Genomic DNA, 20217 nt, shown 5'->3' with positions numbered 1-20217 from the left:
ATGCACACATGGTAGTAGGCTATAAGCGCCAATGTTCCATTAGCGGAAAACACCATTATCAAAACTGACCGCAAATGCAATTATACATGTAATCCTTTTATTATAAAGGTGTTTTTATAGTGGAAATTATCATCCCCAAACTTAAAACAAACTCGCTGCTTATGTATGGCAGTTAGGCTCTACACCTCTTGTAAAGCGGATTAATGTGCTTCATTTTAAGAGGTTATTTAGCCACTTTAGTTGTGATGCAAATCTTATCAAAACATATAGGCCTATGGGCTAGGCTACATGAGGTGTGCGACTAAGATTTGAAAAAGTCGCAAAAAAAGGCATTATTTCTTATGCAGGGCATCATTCACAAGTGATAATATACACTGCTCAAAAAAATAAAGGGAACACTTAAACAACACAATGTAACTCCAAGTCAATCACACTTCTGTGAAATCAAACTGTCCACTTAGGAAGCAACACTGATTGACAATACATTTCACATGCTGTTGTGCAAATAGAATAGACAACAGGTGGAAATTATAGGCAATTAGCAAGACACCCCCAATAAAGGAGTGGTTCTGCAGGTGGGGACCACAGACCACTTCTCAGTTCCTATGCTTCCTGGCTGATGTTTTGGTCACTTTTGAATGCTGGCGGTGCTTTCACTCTAGTGGTAGCATGAGACGGAGTCTACAACCCACACAAGTGGCTCAGGTAGTGCAGCTCATCCAGGATGGCACATCAATGCGAGCTGTGGCAAGAAGGTTTGCTGTGTCTGTCAGCGTAGTGTCCAGAGCATGGAGACGCTACCAGTAGACAGGCCAGTACATCAGGAGACGTGGAGGAGGCCGTAGGAGGGCAACAACCCAGCAGCAGGACCGCTACCTCCGCCTTTGTGCAAGGAGGAACAGGAGAAGCACTGCCAGAGTCCTGCAAAATGACCTCCAGCAGGCCACAAATGTGCACGTGTCTGCTCAAACGGTCAGAAACAGACTCCATGAGGGTGGTATGAGGGCCCGACGTTCACAGGTGGGGGTTGTGCTTACAGCCCAACACCGTGCAGGACGTTTGGCATTTGCCAGAGAACACCAAGATTGGCAAATTCGCCACTGGCGCCCTGTGCTCTTCACAGATGAAAGCAGGTTCACACTGAGCACGTGACAGACGTGACAGAGTCTGGAGACGCCGTGGAGAACGTTCTGCTGCCTGCAACATCCTCCAGCATGACTGGTTTGGCGGTGGGTCAGTCATGGTGTGGGGTGGCATTTCTTTGGGGGGCCGCACAGCCCTCCATGTGCTCGCCAGAGGTAGCCTGACTGCCATTAGGTACCGAGATGAGATCCTCAGACCCCTTGTGAGACCATATGCTGGTGCGGTTGGCCCTGGGTTCCTCCTAATGCAAGACAATGCTAGACCTCATGTGGCTGGAGTGTGTCAGCAGTTCCTGCAAGAGGAAGGCATTGATGCTATGGACTGGCCCGCCCGTTCCACAGACCTGAATCCAATTGAGCACATCTGGGACATCATGTCTCGCTCCATCCACCAACGCCACGTTGCACCACAGACTGTCCAGGAGTTATCGGATGCTTTAGTCCAGGTCTGGGAGGAGATCCCTCAGGAGACCATCCGCCACCTCATCAGGAGCATGCCCAGGCGTTGTAGGGAGGTCATACAGGCACGTGGAGGCCACACACACTACTGAGCCTCATTTTGACTTGTTTTAAGGACATTACATCAAAGTTGGATCAGCCTGTAGTGTGGTTTCCGCTTTAATTTTGAGTGTGACTCCAAATCCAGACCTCCATAGGTTGATAAATTGGATTTCCATTGATTATTTTTGTGTGATTTTGTTGTCAGCACATTCAACTATGTAAAGAAAAAAGTATTTAATAAGATAATTTCTTTCATTCAGATCTAGGATGTGTTGTTTAAGTGTTCCCTTTATTTTTTTGAGCAGTATATAATGTGATAGGCTAATATTGTCACCCATCAGACTATTCTTGATTAAATCTTGTCTTTACATATACTAAATAACAAATGTGTGAAATTTGTTTCGATTTAGAATGGACCATTATCATGGACCTGTATTGAAACAGGGTCAGCGGTACAAAATACATGTCATCTATGCACTTAAATAGTGAATGGAGGACGCTTTCCCCGTGGTTTATTTTCATGCTAGCCAGATACGCTATACTCCTGTTGTAAATATATATAACATGTGCTTAATATTAGGAAAGTTGAGAAATACATGTAGTAGGCCTAGCCTATAGAAAGCTGATCCTCCTATTTTTAGTAGAGGCCATCACTGTTTTCTCCCTAATGACCGTCAGCAGCATCAGCGCTTGGAGCAGCCTAATTACCGTGACTAAACGGTCACATGGAATTTGACTGCCTTCATGACTCGTGACCGCCGGTGTGGCGGTAATACGGTCACCACAACAGCCCTAGTCATACCCAAGAAGATTTGAGGCTGTAATCGCTGTCAAAGGTGCTTCAACAAAGTACTGAGTAAAGGGTCTGAATACTTATGTAAATGTGATATTTCCGTTTTTTTATTTTTTTATACATTTGCATTTAAAACATTTTATTTTTTTTACTGTTTTTGCTTTGTCATTATGGGGTATTGTGTGTAGATTGATGAGGGAAAAATACAATTTAATCAATTTTAGAATAAGGCTATAACGTAGTCAAGGGGTCTAAATACTTTCCAAATGCACTGTATATACACACACATTACCCCTACTGATGTCAGCCACACTCATCACTCTGCGTAGAGGCTACTGATGAGGTGGTCTCTTCAATTTGACCCCTAAACAGGTCAAATAGCAGACAATACATTATAATAAAATGTGTGAAGAAGTTCAGGAGTCTAACCAGAGGCTGACATATATTTTCTCTTTAGGACATCCTTGTGATTCCATGATTTGGTATCACCAGACAGTTATGTAGAATCAACTGCACTTTTCAAAGAGGATTTTTCTGTGATGTTTGGTGCTGTGATGTTAAAGTCCCAGAAGTGGTGCATGTCCTAGTATGAATCTTTTTTAAGCATTGCTGCTGTACATGTCAGCTAATGATCGGTTCTGAGCGTCAATACAAGTCGTTTCTGAAGTCAATACAACAGAGAGTCAGGACATGGAGTCATCAATCTTGTCTATGGAAGATAGAGAGCGAGATAGAGAGAGAGCAAGAAAGAAGGCGGCTATAGGGATGAAAGTAGGAGTTCTAAAGGAGAGAAGACCAAGAGGAGATGGGAGATGGAGTGTTATACGGCAACTTTAAACCATGTTTACCGCTATAAGATCAGATCATAGTGAAGCGCTATCACAACCTCTCCCACTCACAAACCTCTCACAGTAGGTTTGTGAGTGGAAGCAGTCCACTGCAGATACTCCGTCACCCACAGCCGTCACCCACTAGCTAAGAACCAAGCTTGAGGAACATAGCATAGAAACTACCGGGCTTATGCAGCTAACCAAGCCTCAAATGTCAACTCTAGCTCAAGCTCAACACCCAAAACAGTCAGCCGACTGTTGCATACTAAGTACAACACCTACACCAAACCGCTGGGTTGTTGCATAAAGGATATTCAAAGTGCCAATCAAGCCGTTTTCACAGCTGAGTAGCCTGACGTGCCCCAGTGCGGACACTGGACAGCCAGGCGTTGGATAGATCAAGGGTAAATGGTTACATGCTTGCTCGTTATCTCCTACTAAGTTCTCATTGAGCGCCTAGTCAAATAATCAATTTTCTGACATGTCTGTCTGGCAGATCTAGCCAACGCTATGAACTTTAACGATTAGACAATCTGGATGTAAGGGGGCTCATCTCGAACTAGACTAGAGCTGAAACGGTTGCCCTTTGCTTCAGAAATCTTTACACAAGGGACAAGAGGAAACACCATCTGTTCTAATCGCATGTTGATGGGTTTGTTAAAGGTTGAGAGCTGTTGGAATCGTCCATCTTCTGATTCCTTGAGTTATTTGTCTGGATATTTGAATTATTTCTCTCCTCTTTTCTTCCCTCTGGAACTTCATCTTTCACTTGGATGGGAGAAATTAAGTAGGTTAGATTATCAACATAATACTTATTCCCTTCATCATGAATCGACCGATACAGCATGAACGATGGGGGGAATAAAGCAAAAGAGAGCAAAATACCTTACATTAAGCACAGCAAGTTCTCCAATAGAGTGATTCTCTCTAGCTATATCATTCTGAGAGCGTTTTGCAGACAAAATATACTGAAGCAATAAGGCGGAGGTGTGGTATATGGCCAATATACTACAAACCCCCAAGGTGCCTTATTACTATTATAAACTGGTTACCAACGTAATTAGAGCAGTAAAAATACATGTTTTGTCATACCCCGTGGTATGCATTCAGGGCTCAAACCACCCAGTTTATAATTGTACTTTTTCATCTCGACCAAAGCAGACTGCTTTTTTGTGGATGTTGTTTATTTTTTAGTGCGCCACCCTCTGCCCCCATGGGAGCCTTCTTATTACAAGCCTCGCTTTGGTGATCAAAGATGAAGATATTAATATCAGACGACTCTATGGTGTTGGTGCGGTGGGGCAGCTGTAAAATTCCACTGCTAGCTAGGCTATTCCCACAGGGAGCCTCATATCAGACACAAGTGTTTGCTAGCCTATATAGCGATGCTAATAGCTAGCTCCTACCCAGGCTCTCTGTCTTTCGATGTTGTCATTCTGCCTTTTGCTGAGCTATAATACACTCATGTTCACTTCACTCCTGTCTAGTGTATTCTCAGAAGTAGATTCGACTCTGAAATACTTCACTTTAAATGCTCCTGTCTTCACACTCTCCAGGGTGCATGCTGTGCCTACCGATTCAGGGACAGACTACTAGGTCTCCATCATAAATGGCACCCTATTCCCTACATAGTGCAGAGGGCTCTGGTCAAAGGTAGTGCACTATGCAGGGAGTAGGGTGCCATTTGGGAGGCTACCAGACACTCCAGGATATTCTGACAGGCGTCATCACGCTTTGTGTAAAGTGGTGAATTTAGGTGTCAACCCGCGCTCTCTATTTTTCTGTGGTATTACTTTCTTAGTGATTGTGACAGGCGTAGCGGGACGTGGTGCGATGCTAGCTTCACTTTACTGTTAGTCAGCAGCGCCAGCACAACACAGCAGCAGTCAATCGTATCATTACTGTCTGCAGGGTCACACAAGGACAGAGATGAGGTGGAGGAGAGGGAGATAGAGAGAGGGGGAGAAAGACGGGGATAGAGAGAGATGAAAGAGAGACCGATCGAGGGAGAGAGAGAGAGGAGAGAGATATTTACGACTGAGACGCTGCCAGAGAGAGAGACGCCCTGCATCCCGATCTCTGTCTTTACCGCTCGTCCCAGGAACTCCAAAGGGACTGAAGGCATGTTTGTGAAAATACATTTTCCTTTTAAATGACAGCTATGCTATGGCTGGATGTTTGGCGTCTCAGATTAATATCAGAGATTGATAATAGGACTAGCACACTGAGTGTATGTGTGTGTGTCTGTGCACCCTTACCTATATCTCTTTATATCTATATATCCCATTATTGGTGTTGACAATGTGCCTGCAGATCATTGCGATCGTTTGCCATTCTGTGGCATGCAGTGGGTCTGTTATTCAGTCAGTCAGTTAGTCAGGGAGGGTTGACCCCTGATATAACGGTAACTCGGAGTGACCCTCCCATGACCCCATATGTGTGTGTCACCTTGTGGCCCCTGTACTAAAGTGTGTGTTCCAGACAAACTGCAGCCCGTGTCACTCACGATGGCACCCTGTTCACTGTATAGTGACACTGTCCGTCTACACTCTGGGGGAGCCCCATCCTTCCCAATTTAATGCCCTATTACCCTGCTTGGTCATCTTATTAAATCAGCTTTGTGGCTAACCATAATACTATTTGAAGTCTATGGGAGCTGTACCATACAATAGAATAAAACTTTATTGTCCATCCAGGATTACAAGTTTTCTTTGGCATCACCTTACACATATATTCTCACATAACACACATTTAAACCACTCAACACTTCATACTGCATAACCTAAAAAGATAGAGGACATTGTTACATTTACTCACAACTGACCGCTGCCCTGCACTGTTAAAATAGAGAAATAGATAAGTGCGTATACCGATGCAATTTATGTTGCATTTAGTCGTCCAACAGCACAAGGAACGAATGAATGTTTGAACACGTTCTTCTTGGCCATGGGCATTCTGAAGCGCAGCCCAGAGGGAAGCTCTCAAACGTGAGGGTGTGGGTGGGAGGGGTCGTAAACGACACCCAGTGCCTTCCCTTTTGGTCGCCTGGTGGAACAGACCGCTCAACTGTGCCTGTGGTCGACCGATTACTTCGCCGGCTGTGTTTCCTATTCTGGTCAGTTTGCTTTTCCTCCTCACGCTCAGATTGCCATACCAGACTGTCATATCGAACGTGAGGATGCTCTCCACCAGACTGCTGTACAACTTCTCCAGAATATCCCTTCAACCCTTCAATTTCCTGATTAAAACAGTCGCTGGCATGCTTTTAAAAAAAATACATTCTGCATTCTCTGTAAAGCTCAGCTTGTAATCAATTTGTTTCCCTAGATATTTAGAACACTCATCCACCTCCACTGGTTGCTTGTTCAGAGAGAGTTGTTGGGACATTGGCAGGTCGTTGCCATTGATGATCAGCTCCTTTGTCTTGTCCACATTAATGTGGAAGGCAATTGACCGGCACCATTCTTGAAGGTTGTTGGCCTATTTGAAATAGCTGTCCCCATCTGACGTAGCATTTTTTTTAAATAGTCCCACCACAGCCATGTCATCTGCCTTCTTGAAAAGGCTCACATTGTTTCCTTTGGGTCTTCGTCTCGTTAGTGTAGATAGAGAACAACAGCGGTGAAAGGACACGCCCCTGGGGCGCCCCTGTGTACAGGATCAGTTCATCAGAGAGGGCCCCATTCAGGAGAACCCTCTGTGTACAGGGTCAGTTCATCAGAGAGGGCCCCATTCAGGAGAACCCTCTGTGTACAGGGTCAGTTCATAAGAGAGGGCCCCATTCAGGAGAACCCTCTGTGTACAGGGTCAGTTCATCAGAGAGGGCCCCATTCAGGAGAACCCTCTGTGTACAAGGTCAGTTCATCAGAGAGGGCCCCATTCAGGAGAACCCTCTGTGTACAAGGTCAGTTCATAAGAGAGGGCCCCATTCAGGAGAACCCTCTGTGTACAAGGTCAGTTCATCAGAGAGGGCCCCATTCAGGAGAACCCTCTGTGTACAGGATCAGTTCATCAGAGAGGGCCCCATTCAGGAGAACCCTCTGTGTACAGGGTCAGTTCATCAGAGAGGGCCCCATTCAGGAGAACCCTCTGTGTACAGGGTCAGTTCATCAGAGAGGGCCCCATTCAGGAGAACCCTCTGTGTACAGGGTCAGTTCATCAGAGAGGGCCCCATTCAGGAGAACCCTCTGTGTACAGGGTCAGTTCATCAGAGAGGGCCCCATTCAGGAGAACCCTCTGTGTACAGGGTCAGTTCATCAGAGAGGGCCCCATTCAGGAGAACCCTCTGTGTACAGGGTCAGTTCATCAGAGAGGGCCCCATTCAGGAGAACCCTCTGTGTACAGGGTCAGTTCATCAGAGAGGGCCCCATTCAGGAGAACCCTCTGTGGGCGGTCAGTTAAAAAGTCCTTGATCCAACCTGCGAGGCCACCGTTGACGTTCAGGTCCAGTAGTCGTTTCAGCAGTGTGTGCATTTGCATTGTATTGAAAGCTGAACTAAAATCAATAAATGTAATGTGTGCATATGATTTAGCATGTTGAAAGTGACTAGGTCAAGGTCAGGGTACTATCCTACAGTCCCCCTCTGTGCCTTATAGGCACACTGTAGCGGGTCCAGTTGACAGGGTGGACAGCGTAAGGTGCTTCCTGACAACCCTCTCCATGCATTCGGCCAGCAGTGGCATGAGGGCAACAGGTCGAAAGTCATTTGGTGATTAGGCACCGGTACAATGGTCGACAGCTTCCAGGAGTTTGGCACTGTGCAGGTGCTCAGCAGGACCTTGGTCACAGTTCCCCTGATGAGTGGTCTTAGTCAGAGGACAGGCTTGGCTAGTGATTCATGGAGAGGATGAACATGTTGTTGTTGCAGTCTCTCCCTAACTTTCCTTTCTACTGCAGGCAAGTGCCGCTGTGGCTTTTGTGTGTGTGTGTGTGTGTGTGTGTGTGTGTGTGTGTGTGTGTGTGTGTGTGTGTGTGTGTGTGTGTGTGTGAGGTTATGAGAGCTCAGCTGGCAGAGTCAGCCTGAGGAGCAGACCACACACACACACACACACTAAACAGGTGCCCACTCACTATTCTGCCACGCTCCATGTCACACGCATTGCTTTTGGCAGGTGTGTCATCTCTGGTGCTACACTGCTCTGCCTTGCATTACTGATGTTAACTTAGCCTCTAACCCAGGAAGAGGAATGGGAATTGACAGCCACAGCTCCGTGAATGTGGAACAGGGTTGGAACGGTTGTGTTTTATGGCGGTGGTGTCTCTTGGTAATTAATGTTCGTGCAGAGGCATTTTGCGCACTAATTACTGTGGCTGTTACGACACACTTCTTGTACGAATCGGACAGAGTCGCTACATACGAGCCACTTATGAGGGGACTAAAGCAACATTATAAAACAGCCGTTTCTACTCCTTTCTATCCATTTACTCTAAAGGGTGGTGACTGGTTTTGGAGATGTGCAGACAGACACAGACAGACAGACAGACAGACAGACAGACAGACAGACAGACAGACAGACAGACAGACAGACAGACAGACAGACAGACAGACAGACAGACAGACAGACAGACAGACAGACAGTACAGCACAGTATGTGAGAATCCCCAATGATTATGTAAGAGACTCATGTAGCCAGACCAGTTAGTCAGTGAGACGTTCACCCCCGCGGTGGAGTGAACGTCATGCTGACACTCCTTTTAATGGCCTGCCATGTACTAGCTGGGCGGTAGGGGTGGGGGGGACTTGGTGGCGCAGATTGATGACCCGCGCAGCCGACACCAACTGCCACCAGCCTGCATGACACAGCAACCGCAACTCATCCTGCCATCAGGGCCGTGGTCGGCAGCGTCCACTCACAGCACTGATGGTGACTCAGCACCATAGCATCCTGCAGATACACATTTGGCGTGGTGGAGAGGAGCAATAGGATACTGAAGAACCAATACTTTCTTTCTATAGAGCTTGTGGTAAATACCTGGTGCTATATCATCAGGGACCGTTATTGGAGAAAATCGATACTGTAGTAAACATTACATTTGTTTTGTCTGACTGGCCAGCCAATTAAGTGATCGCAGCAGCACTCGAGGGGCACCAACAACCAATCGGCTGCTCCGTGGTTGAGTCACTGCTCACTGGCCCCAGCTGTTGTTGTGGCTCATGCTTGAAGAATAAGTGTTATTTGTTTCATAATGGAATTGTTCATTGTAATCAGGCCCCTGGTCTAGTTCCCATTGGGGATCAGCCTCAGCAGGGTCTTACTTGAATTCCTGTTATGAAAGCCCAGCAGCCTTTGGTCTACTGTGAGGTCACTAATAGGACAAGTAAGACTGTGGGGAGGAAGGCAAGGGAGGAGGGGCCCCAGAGACATCACTGCTCAGCACTAAGTCACCACAGCCCAAACTGAGGCCCTCTGAGCCCCCAAAGCCCCAACAACAACAGCACAGGAAACACATGGAGAGACAAGGCCTGACGTGTGAGAAGGTATCAGGAACTGTTTACTGATTCCCATCAAACGAGCGAAAGAAACATAATCAAAGGGTGAACGCCATGAAGGCGCCTCACTTTTGTCTGGTCTGCTGGGAGGAGGAGATCGAGATAGACATCACGGTGTTGTTGCAATCACCGAATCCCTTGGGATTACGCCAATGAGGTCCACTGTAAATCCACTCCTCTAATGTTAACTGGTTTGTTTCCAAAATGGCACACTATTCCCTTTATCGTGCACTACTTTTGACTAGAGTCCTATGGGTAGTGCACTGTAGAGAGTGTACTATATAGAGAACAGGGTGCAATTTGGGACTGACACATTGTTTGTCCTCTGGGGCTGCCATGGTGGCCTTACTGTAAATGGACCTATTTATAACTCCACAGTGAATTTGGATATTAAAATGGTGTAGAAATGGGAAAGTTGCTACCTCTATAACTCTTTTCAGCTATCTGAAAGAAAGAAAGAAGTCAATGTAACACCTTCACATTTTCTCAGACTTGTCTTACTTTATGACTGAGATTTGACTCCATGAATCTGTGTAAGGAATTCAGGAGCATTTCCCCCCTAATTTCTCTGTCTCCATTTACCGACCGCCTTCACAGATAGACAGTGGCCGCGTCCCAAATGGCACCCTATTCCCTACACAGTGCCCTACTCTTGACCGAACCCGTAGGGGCCCTGGTCAAAAGTAGTGTGCTTAGGGTGCCATTTGAGACGGTGTGTTCATTCAATGCAGCTGGAACCAGCAGATGAACCGAGCCGTGAGAACATTGCATTGGAGGGAGGAAAATATCAGCTCCCGTAAAAGAGTGTGATTAGGTCTTTGGGTTATCTGTGGGTTGTTATGAGAGCACAGCCCTGTCCACTCGTTCAGTGACTCCCTTACTCCCTCCTTCCTCTCCCTCTTTCCTCCTTCGCTATGGAAGGTGCAGCTTCACGCAGGCATCGAGCCAGATCCTCAGACGCTAGACCCCTACAGTAAAATAGAGGGAAGTCCAAAATGTAAAGGCATTGTTATCCTTGCGCGCTTGCACCCTGGTGGAGACAGAGTGACAGATTTATTTCATTACCCCGTCTCGAGTGACCTTGGCTGGGGCTTAAACTCTGTGCGCCCCTCCAGTTTCACTATTCAGAGCTGCACTCTCCAAGTCGCAGCAGCAGCAGAGGCATTTTGGGGACCCAAAGGGCTGTCAACATGAGCCCAAACACAAAGACCGCTGCGTTGCTATGAGGAGAGGGATTGTCTGAAAGTCATATTCTCCCAGTCTCAATGGTGAGTGCTTTATTTAGTCTTTCTCTCTTAGAAATGATGGGATTATTAAAAAAAATGATCTGATGGAGTCCCATTTGTCCTCGGTAAGGAGATTTGAATACAATGTACTATTAGGGTTGTCATGGCAATGGCCACACTCTGTGTGTGTGTGTGTGTCAGTTGCCATGCAGCGGTTTGTTTGTTATTCTCCTGTAAAATGTTGGAATACCATGGAGCTGCTAGCTGTCCCTGACATTACAGAAAACACACAGACCAACGGTATCTGTGTTGATTGGTGATGTACTCACCGTGTTTACATCGTTGGGTAGGTATCTTGAGTCATATTTCAAACAGCTACCCGGACGTAATCCTCTGTTTCTGGACTATTTGTCCTATCCAGCTCCTGGACTTTAAGGACATAATACATCATCTCTCTCTCTCTTACTCTCTGTGTCCAGCTGAACTCTGAGGGGCTTTTCCCATGCTCTCCTTTCCTCTATCGTAGTTAAATCCACATTTCTCCACATATCTCTCTCTAGCTCTCTCGTTCTCTCTGTGTATGGACAAGTCGTGGCACGCACCGGTAGCTAATGTGCCATCATAACAGGTGGATATGATTCACCCCCCCCCCTCCCCCCGCCCTGTGTGAATGAAAGGTTGTCTGGTAGCCAGTACGAGTGATGATGTGTAATCACTGTGGACACTGGAGAGGTTCAGCTGCACTCCTTAAACACTCACCGCCACTCCGCTCATTAGCCCTGGAGCATGATGCTAATGCACCTAGAAAGAGGTGGAGAGGTAGAGAGCAGGGGGGGGAGAGAGAGAGAAGAGAAGGAGTGGAGAGGGAGGGGGAGATGAGGGAGGTGGGAAGAGAGAGAGAGGGAAAGGAGGGAGAGAGAAAAAGAGGAGAGGAGAGAGACACCTCCCCCAGTGAAATTGCCCAAAATGGGCATTCTCACAGTGGGCCAGTCTCTTGTTTTGGCATTCGACTGGCAAAATATCAATATGACTGGTAATAGGCGGATTGAGTTGCAGCCTGCAGCGTGCGTATTTCAATCCAGTCTTTTATGAAAGTGATTATTTTCATAAGGAACAATACATTATGAAATGATCAGTGCTGCTGTGCTCGTTTGCTTATCCTCTCCCCTCTCATTGCGTTACGCTTTCAGAGAAACACAGGTTGCGTCTCGAATGGAACCTTTTTCCCTTTATAGTGCACTACTTTTGACCAGGGCCCATAGGGTTCTGGTCAAAACTGGTGCACTATATAGGAAATAGGGTGCCATTTGGGACGTATCCACAGGTTGCCCACATCCAGACCCCGTCGTCCTAGGGGGCACAAATCCAATTTCACACTCGCCACTGTCACCAGATTATTTATGCATTGGGGATTCACCTTAGGGGAAGTGCAGGTGTGTTTATTCCCCAAAGACAGGGCAACACACAGAAATGCAATCTCTCTCTCTCTCTCACACACACACACACACACACACACACACACACACACACACACACACACACACATACATACATACACACACAAGCTTCTCCAGAGGTGAAAATAATTTGTGTGTGCGCACAGCTCGCGCGTGTGGGCCCTCCTTTCATTTATCAAGGTACTATCACTTCTGTCACTCCTAAAGACTACCCGTGGAAGTTAGCATGCGGTCTAGTGATATATAGCTCAGTACACTACACGCCCTACTGATCAATGTTTAATGACCCATGATTGGTTTTACTGACCAGCCTAGGCAGTGAGTGCAGCGTACTGCATTTCATACATAGCCAGTATTCAGGAGCCAAATACACAATGACCACTCTGTACATTAATGGTCTAATCCAACCTTGATTGATGTTACTTTTCCATGGCTAAGTATTTATGCCTGTCATGGTGAATATTTATTATTGTTGTCAGAGGGGGAGTTTTTTTTCGATACTTGTTGAGTTCTTTCCTGTTTGTGACCTGACTGGGAATTGTAAACACCATCTTGTCTGTCCTGGTCTGTCACTGGCTGTATTTTTCTCTCTATTTCTGTCTCTCTGTCCGTCCTCTCTCTCTCTCTCTCTCTCTGTCTCTCTCAATGGATATCCCCTCGGCTGGCTATGTGATCAATCTCTCTCTCTCCCTTTCTTTCTTTCTTTCTTTCTTTCTTTCTTTCTTTCTTTCTTTCTTTCTTTCTTTCTTTCTTTCTTTCTTTCTTTCTTTCTTTCTTTCTTTCTTTCTTTCTTTCTTTCTTTCTTTCTTTCTTTCTCTCTCTCTCTCTTTCTTTCTTTCTTTCTTTCTTTCTTTCTTTCTCTCTCTCTCTCTCTCTCTCTCTCTCTCTCTCTCTCTCTCTCTCTCTCTCTCTCTCTCTCAATGGATAGCCCCTCACCTGGCTATGTGATCAATCTCTCTCTCTTTCTCTCTCTCTCTCTCTCTCTCTTTCTTTCTTTCTTTCTCTCTCTCTCTTTCCCTCTCTCTCTGTCTCTCTCTCTCTCCCCCCCTATGTCCTCACCTAATCACATCAGTATCTGACCGTGCTTCCTGATCTTAGTCTGTCTCTCTGGTCTGGTTGTGTTTCCACAGAGAACCATGAGCACTGTGGAGGAGGAGCCGGACCACATGATACCATGAAGAGAAGCCTGCAGGTCCTGCGCCGCCAGCTGCTGAGTGAGTAGACATGGCTGGCTCCTCATAACTGAGATAGGATACAGTCAAATCACATACAGCGCATCACTGACACTCATAGCACACGTGACATAACTACAGTTCAATGCGAACAGCACAGCTAAGCTACGGGCTTACTGTACATTAGCCAAACTTGTTAAACTGCACATTAGCCACAGGTAAGGGCACAGTAGAATAGAGTCCAGTAAGACAGAAAACAGCTAAAGTGAGGGCACAATAACAGTGCTGATAACAGCTACAAGAAAAGGACCCTCAAAACACAGTCTCAGCCGATTCCAGGTAGACAGAGAACAGGTATTGTACTTGCAGTGTGTTACTCATCCATATCTACCTCTGTGTTACATAATCATATCATACAGTATATGCTGTTTAACATTCTAAGAATATTAGCAGGGCCAGGTGGGGGAAAGTGGTGTGATTGTCTGGCAGGTATCCAGAGCAGAATGTGGAACACGGGGTCAGGCTGAACCACTGACATTACCACAGGCTGTTAGTGGAGCAGGTTGCTCATCTCTACTATGATATGATTCACCCTGTGCCCCATGGCTCAGAACAGAGCAGCACGGTTAAAGGCTGGGCCTGACTAATCTAACTCAATCACATCACACAGCAGATACATGAAGGTTGTTCGACTGCTCGAGGAGGCCTCCTGTAGGATGTGCTGTTGTGTACTCAAGAACGGATGGTCCAGTCAAAGTGTTCCAAATGCTGTACTATGATCTCCAGTGGTGCTGGGTTGAGAAGAGGGTACTGCCACGGAAATAATGGAACCTTTGGAAAGGAAACCATTTCTTAGCATTCTCTGGCTCAGAAATGTAGGATCTGTGAAATCATAGAGATGATCATTTTTTTTCATATTGCAGTTTGTTTTTGGTACCGTGTGGTTCTTCGTACCAAATTATCTGTCGCCTCTTTTTGAGAGGTTTCATCAGTTTCCTGTGGAACCCAACATTGACGGTCCAGGTGATATTTTTCACTTAGATGTGCTGTGTGAGTCACAGCTGTGGCCTGCCTCTCCCCAGACTCTTCACACGCAACTCTCTGCATCCTAAATGTCACCCTATTGCCTATATATTGCACTACCCTGTTCAAAAGTACTACACTATATAGGGAATAGGGTGCTATTTGGGGGGTAGCCTAAGTACCTTGTTCTTGTGTCTAGACAGAGAAGCCCACCAGAGACTTCTGCTGCCTTTCTGTAGAACAGTCTATTCTCATTTCTCATTCTGGCCTGTACCTGCCAGCGGCGGCGTGTAGCCTAGCGGTTAGAGAGGCGAGCTACTGTAGCAACTGGAGGGTTGCCAGTTCGAATCCCGGATCTGGAGGGGTCTGCTGGTATCAAATCCTAGATGCCATTGCCTGCCATTGTGTCCTTGAGCAAGGCACTTAACCCCCCACAACAATTGCTCCATGGGTGCCCAGTGTGGGAGCCCCCTCTCCAACCTGTGTATGCGTGTCTTTCAGATAAGGTATAAGTCAAATTTAGGTTGGACAAATAAATAAATTGACAAATAAAATTGTGATATAAACCAGAGTTTGGGTCAATTTCAACTGAATTGAACAATGGTTATTGAGAATTCTTGGGAGTCAATTTTGGTTCATTTTATGAGTTGGCCTATAGCGTTGGTTTTGGAGAGGGGTTTCAGAGAGAACGGAGAGTGGGATGATATCATGATATTATCACACTGTACTCCCATTTCCTTTGGTTCCAATCCTCTTTTCCTGTGGTGTTTTTTCTTCTCTGTTCTCTCTCTCTTCCCTTCCATGTCTGTCTGGCTGAACATGGTTGTCTGTACAGGCCTACCTGAAGCTACAGAAAACTGCCTGTTTGTTTTCAGAAAACGTTTGTTTTGCCCTCTGTCCTCAATCCAATTCCTTCCAAGTACGGCAATTCCTTCCATCTCCTTGACTCAAGTGCAAATTACATTGTGACTTCAGCTCGTAAAATGCTTATCTGTGAGAGTGTTTAGAGTGATTCGCAAGCTATGAGAAATCTCCCTAATCTGAGTTGCAGGGCCTCGCCTTTTGGTTGGGTTCTATTGTGGCACTAGATTGTGCTTGTAATAATGTCATAACACCGCCGTAATATCTTGAATAACTTATACATTATGTGTGAGCGGTACAGTGCTGTCGGTCTACTTTATTGCGTTGTTTTTCTCAGCCTTCGTGACTCAATGTTCTCCCCAGAGCCCGAATAACTTCCTAGTTTATGTCTTTCCTTCCTGTTTGAACCGACCGGACCTGGCCCTGTGGCCCAGTTGCTGTTATAGCCCCCAGTCAACCGGGCAACTACTGTCCTACTAAATGAATACCCCAGTAAACATCAGAGGGCCTTTCTATCCTCCTTGTCTCTCATTCCTCAGTTCTCTGACAGCGTGGATATGGGATCTGGGATAAACATGTCCGTGTTGTAAAAAGTGGGGGGGGGGTAACCTAATCTGACAAGCTTTACAGAACATTCAAACAGGAAGACATTATCCCGCTGTGTGATAGGATGAGTCCCAACTGGCACCCTATTCCCTATATAGTGTACTAGTTTTGACCAGGGCCTATGGCTCTGGTCAAAAGTAGTGCTCTAAGTAGGGAATAGGGTACTATTTGGAACGGTACCAGAGCTCACGTCTGTGCCGCCCTAACCCATCTCCCTCCCCCTTCCCCCAGTCCCAGCGGTCCACAGGATGTGCCCCATCTATCCCTCAGCCCCCTGGGATAACCACTCTCCCCCATAGATTGTCAGGCGGGCCGGGCACACCCAACTAGCAGACCAGTGGAATTTGCCTGTTTACGCCACTTTTAAAGATGCACTCTCTTTACACCTCTGACTGACAGTTTGTTTAATTCCCGACTGAAAACAATTGTTGTTCAAGACTAGTTCCTAACTTGAAAACAGAGTTAATTTAGGTTGATTGCACGTAGCTGCTAGAAATAAGTATGTTTGAATAAATGTATTGAACTTAAAGGAGAGATGCTGTTTACATTTTTATTTTTATTATTTGGCCCTCATCCCATTGTATATCCCCCGGACCCATACTGGGGATTCAACTGGAAAACGAATGGAAAACCAGTCCCTTGTTTTGATGAGTCTAAATGTTTTTCTTATCCAGAGTGACTTGCGAATACCAATACAACCTCCTCACCAATCAACTGTCAGATCACATACTGTACTGTAGGTGACATCAGTAACACCTATTGACCACTGCAGCTAGGTCACAATTGGAATAGCATGGGACAGGCTTGATAATCAAATCCCACCGCAGGTCTGACTGGGGATAAGGGGCTTTTTGTGCCCCTGCTGTGAAGAATCTCATCAGTTTGATCTGTTGATCTGGTCTGTTCAGATAGCATGTTAAAGATGAGGTTAAATGCACAGGCTCTTCTCAACAAATCACATCGTCAAAAGGAGCCCAACATCTACTTTCGTTTGGCTCCGTCAAGCTTTCTTTACAAATATGAGTGTTTGTATGTTTTTTATTTAACCCTTATTTTACCTGGTAAGTTGACTGATAACACATTCTCATTTACAGCAGCAACCTGGGGAATAGTTACAAGGGAGAGGAATGACCAATTGTAAGCTGGGAATGATTAAGTGACCGTGATGGTATAGGAACAGATTGGGAATTTAGCCAGGACGCCGGGGTTAACACCCCTACTCTTACAATAAGTGCCATGGGATCTTTAGTGACCACAGAGAGTCAGGACACCAATTTAACTTCCCATCCAAAAGACGGCACCGTACACAGGGCAATGTCCCCAATCACTGCCCTGGGCATTGGGATGACCGACCAGGACCAACCCTGCTTAGCTTCAGAAGCAAGCCAGCAGTGGTATGCTGCTGGCTGTGTTTGTGTGTGTGCATGTGTAGTTTGAGTTTTGTGAGATACGAGATGGAAGCTTATTGGTATTCTGATCGATGCTGTAGAGACAACCCTCCTACCTCCCGTGTGTACTCACAGAGGATCCCATGGACTTAGCATCCGCGGCGCACCATATTAGCAATTAGTATAAACAAGCCTTAACACAGTCCATAGGGGACTGGGCGGTGAGGGCATCCTTAATCGCTAACTGCTATGCATCAGTGCCCACAGTGTTTACAACACAATATCAACCCATGCATGTTTAGCCTATACACCAGCAGCTAATGATGTGATAATATCTGCACCTGTGGCATCACAGTGAAGGATGTGTGTGTTAAGCTTGGAGAAGTTGCTCCTTAGACACTGATCTTAGGTCAGTTTAGGGATTTGACCTACTAGTGGTGAAGGTGAGGATTTGGGGAGGGTAAACTGTGCTGTGATCTGTGATCTGTGCCTATTTGGAGGTAGGCTTACTGTACAGTTTAGAAATAGCGTCTGCAGAACAGCCTCCAGGGATTGAATGTTGTCGATGGAGGATGCTGCGTATTATAGGACCTATTTTGGGGAATGTCAGATTTCCTGGGATTTGCTAAATGAAACGCTGTGACTGACCGACCGACTACTGATGACGCAGCACAACTGGGATGAGACTCCTGCCACATAGGCAGATTGGAGATTTCTCCTTCAGAGAGCGAGAGAGAGAGTTAGAGAGAGAGAGAGAGTCTCTCTCAGGATTGATCACATAGCCAGGCGAGGGATATCCACTGATCTGTTCTCCACTACACACACTAAGTGGATTCTCTTCGATGATTGATTAGCCTGGTCTGGTGGATATAGGATGCAGTAGTGTAGGCTACATCTCACACTATTATCCCCCTACACCGGTTGGTACACTCTTAGAAAAAAAGGGTTATTTGGGCTGTCCCCATAGGAGAACCCTTTTTGGCTCTAAGTAGAACTCTTTTGGGTTCCACATCGAACCCTCTGTGGAAAGGGTTCTACCTGGAACCAAAAAGGGTTCTTCAAAGGGTTCTGCTAATAATAATTTTAGGTTCTAGATAGCACCTTTTTTTTTACATCCTTGGTAGCTTGAGTAAAGACTGACCAATGAGGATGTGGCTGAATGTTGAGGATTTGATCATTTTCTCCATTAGGATGCATTCATTTCACTAGGCCTCAAACTCAATAACATCCTATGCCCCATCTTGCCATCTTGGCTTTCTAGGCCCTTGACTCTAATACTGAATGATGGAACGGGGACAGAGAGATGGGGACAAGGCTATTGGATCAAGTGCACAAGACGCAGCAGCCAGCCCTATGATTTATTAATGTTCCATTTCCCTCCATCTCATCAATGGAGGACCTATACATGAATATCACTAGCTTCTTATGCAAGTTTACTGCATAAATTGCCCATCCCCATGATAAATCTCTGGACTGGGTTAATGGAAATAGGTTTTTGGTTAATATCACTGACATAAATCAGAATATAATTTTAACAGTCATATTTACCTTGTCCTCGTTTTTTCTAGCAGGCTGTAGCTTGTGATAGTGGCGTTAGCTGCCCACTTCCTAGACCTGGAGACGGAGGGCCTATGGTGTTGAGACAAGGTCTTTCACGGAAATGTACTAGCAACCTTAAAGCGAGTCAAGTACCTCTGTGTCCTTTGTCTTGTGTTGGATGGAGTCAAGATCAAGGACGATATGTCCTCCACTGTAAAGAGGAGGATCCCATCAGCTTTCAATAGGCCTACTATATTTATTTCTCAAATTTCCTTATATTAAGCACATTGCTTATCTTTACAACAGGAGTATAGCCTACCTGGCTGGCATGACAATGAACCACAGGACAAATGTCCTCTATTCGCTATTTAAGTGCACAGATGACATGTATTTTTTCCCCTGCATGATAATGGTCCATTCTAAATCAAAACCAATTTCACACATAAAAAGAAACGTCCTCTCACTGTCAACTGCATTTATTTTCAGCAAACTTAACATGTGTAAATATGTGTATGAACATAACAAGATTCAACAACTGAGACATAAACTGAACAAGTTCCACAGACGTGTGACTAACAGAAATGGAATAATGTGTCCGAGCAGTACGGCTGGTGGCATTGTCATGCTGGAGGGTCATGTCAGGATAAGTCTGCTGGAAGGGTACCACATGAGGGAGGAGGATGTCTTCCCTGTAACGTACAGTGTTGAGATTGCCTGCAATGACAACAAGCTCAGTCCGATGATGCTGTGACACATGACCATGACGGACCCTCCACCTCCAAATCGATCACGCTCCAGAGTACAGGCCTCGGTGTAACGCTCATTCCTTCGACGATAAACGCGAATCCGACCAGTACCCCTGGTGAGACAAAACCGTGACTCGTCAGTGAAGATAAGTTTTTGCCAGTCCTGTCTGGTCCAGTGATGGTGGTTTTGTGCCCATAGGTGACGTTGTTGCCGGTGAAGTCTGGTGAGGACCTGCTTTCCTCTGAAACAGTAATTTGTCTCCTCAGCCACCTTACGTTTTACATGTACATTTGGAGTCGGAAGTTTACATACACCTTAGCCAAATACATTTAACTCCGTTTTTCACAATTCCTGACATTTAATCCTAGTAAAAATTCCCTGTCTTAGGTCAGTTAGGATCACCACTGTGAAATTTCAGAATAATAGTAGAGAGAATTATTT

General features: G+C 45.8%; 1 protein-coding gene across 1 annotated transcript in view; it reads left to right on the top strand.

Annotated features, from left to right (window-relative positions):
- The first annotated feature begins 7994 nt into the window (after nt 1-7994).
- Nucleotides 7995-20217, top strand: part of LOC106590184 (transmembrane protein 108) — a 26209-nt gene continuing 13986 nt past the window's right edge. The window contains exons 1-2 of the mRNA XM_045710558.1: nt 7995-8076; nt 13571-13654. Coding sequence (XP_045566514.1) covers nt 7995-8076; nt 13571-13654 — 166 coding nt within the window. The remainder of the gene's footprint in view (nt 8077-13570; nt 13655-20217) is intronic.

Source organism: Salmo salar, chromosome ssa29, assembly GCF_905237065.1.
Source record: "Salmo salar chromosome ssa29, Ssal_v3.1, whole genome shotgun sequence".
NCBI lineage: Eukaryota > Metazoa > Chordata > Actinopteri > Salmoniformes > Salmonidae > Salmo > Salmo salar.
The sequence above is the reverse complement of the archived record's forward strand: the minus strand, read 5'-3'. Positions and strand labels throughout refer to the sequence as shown.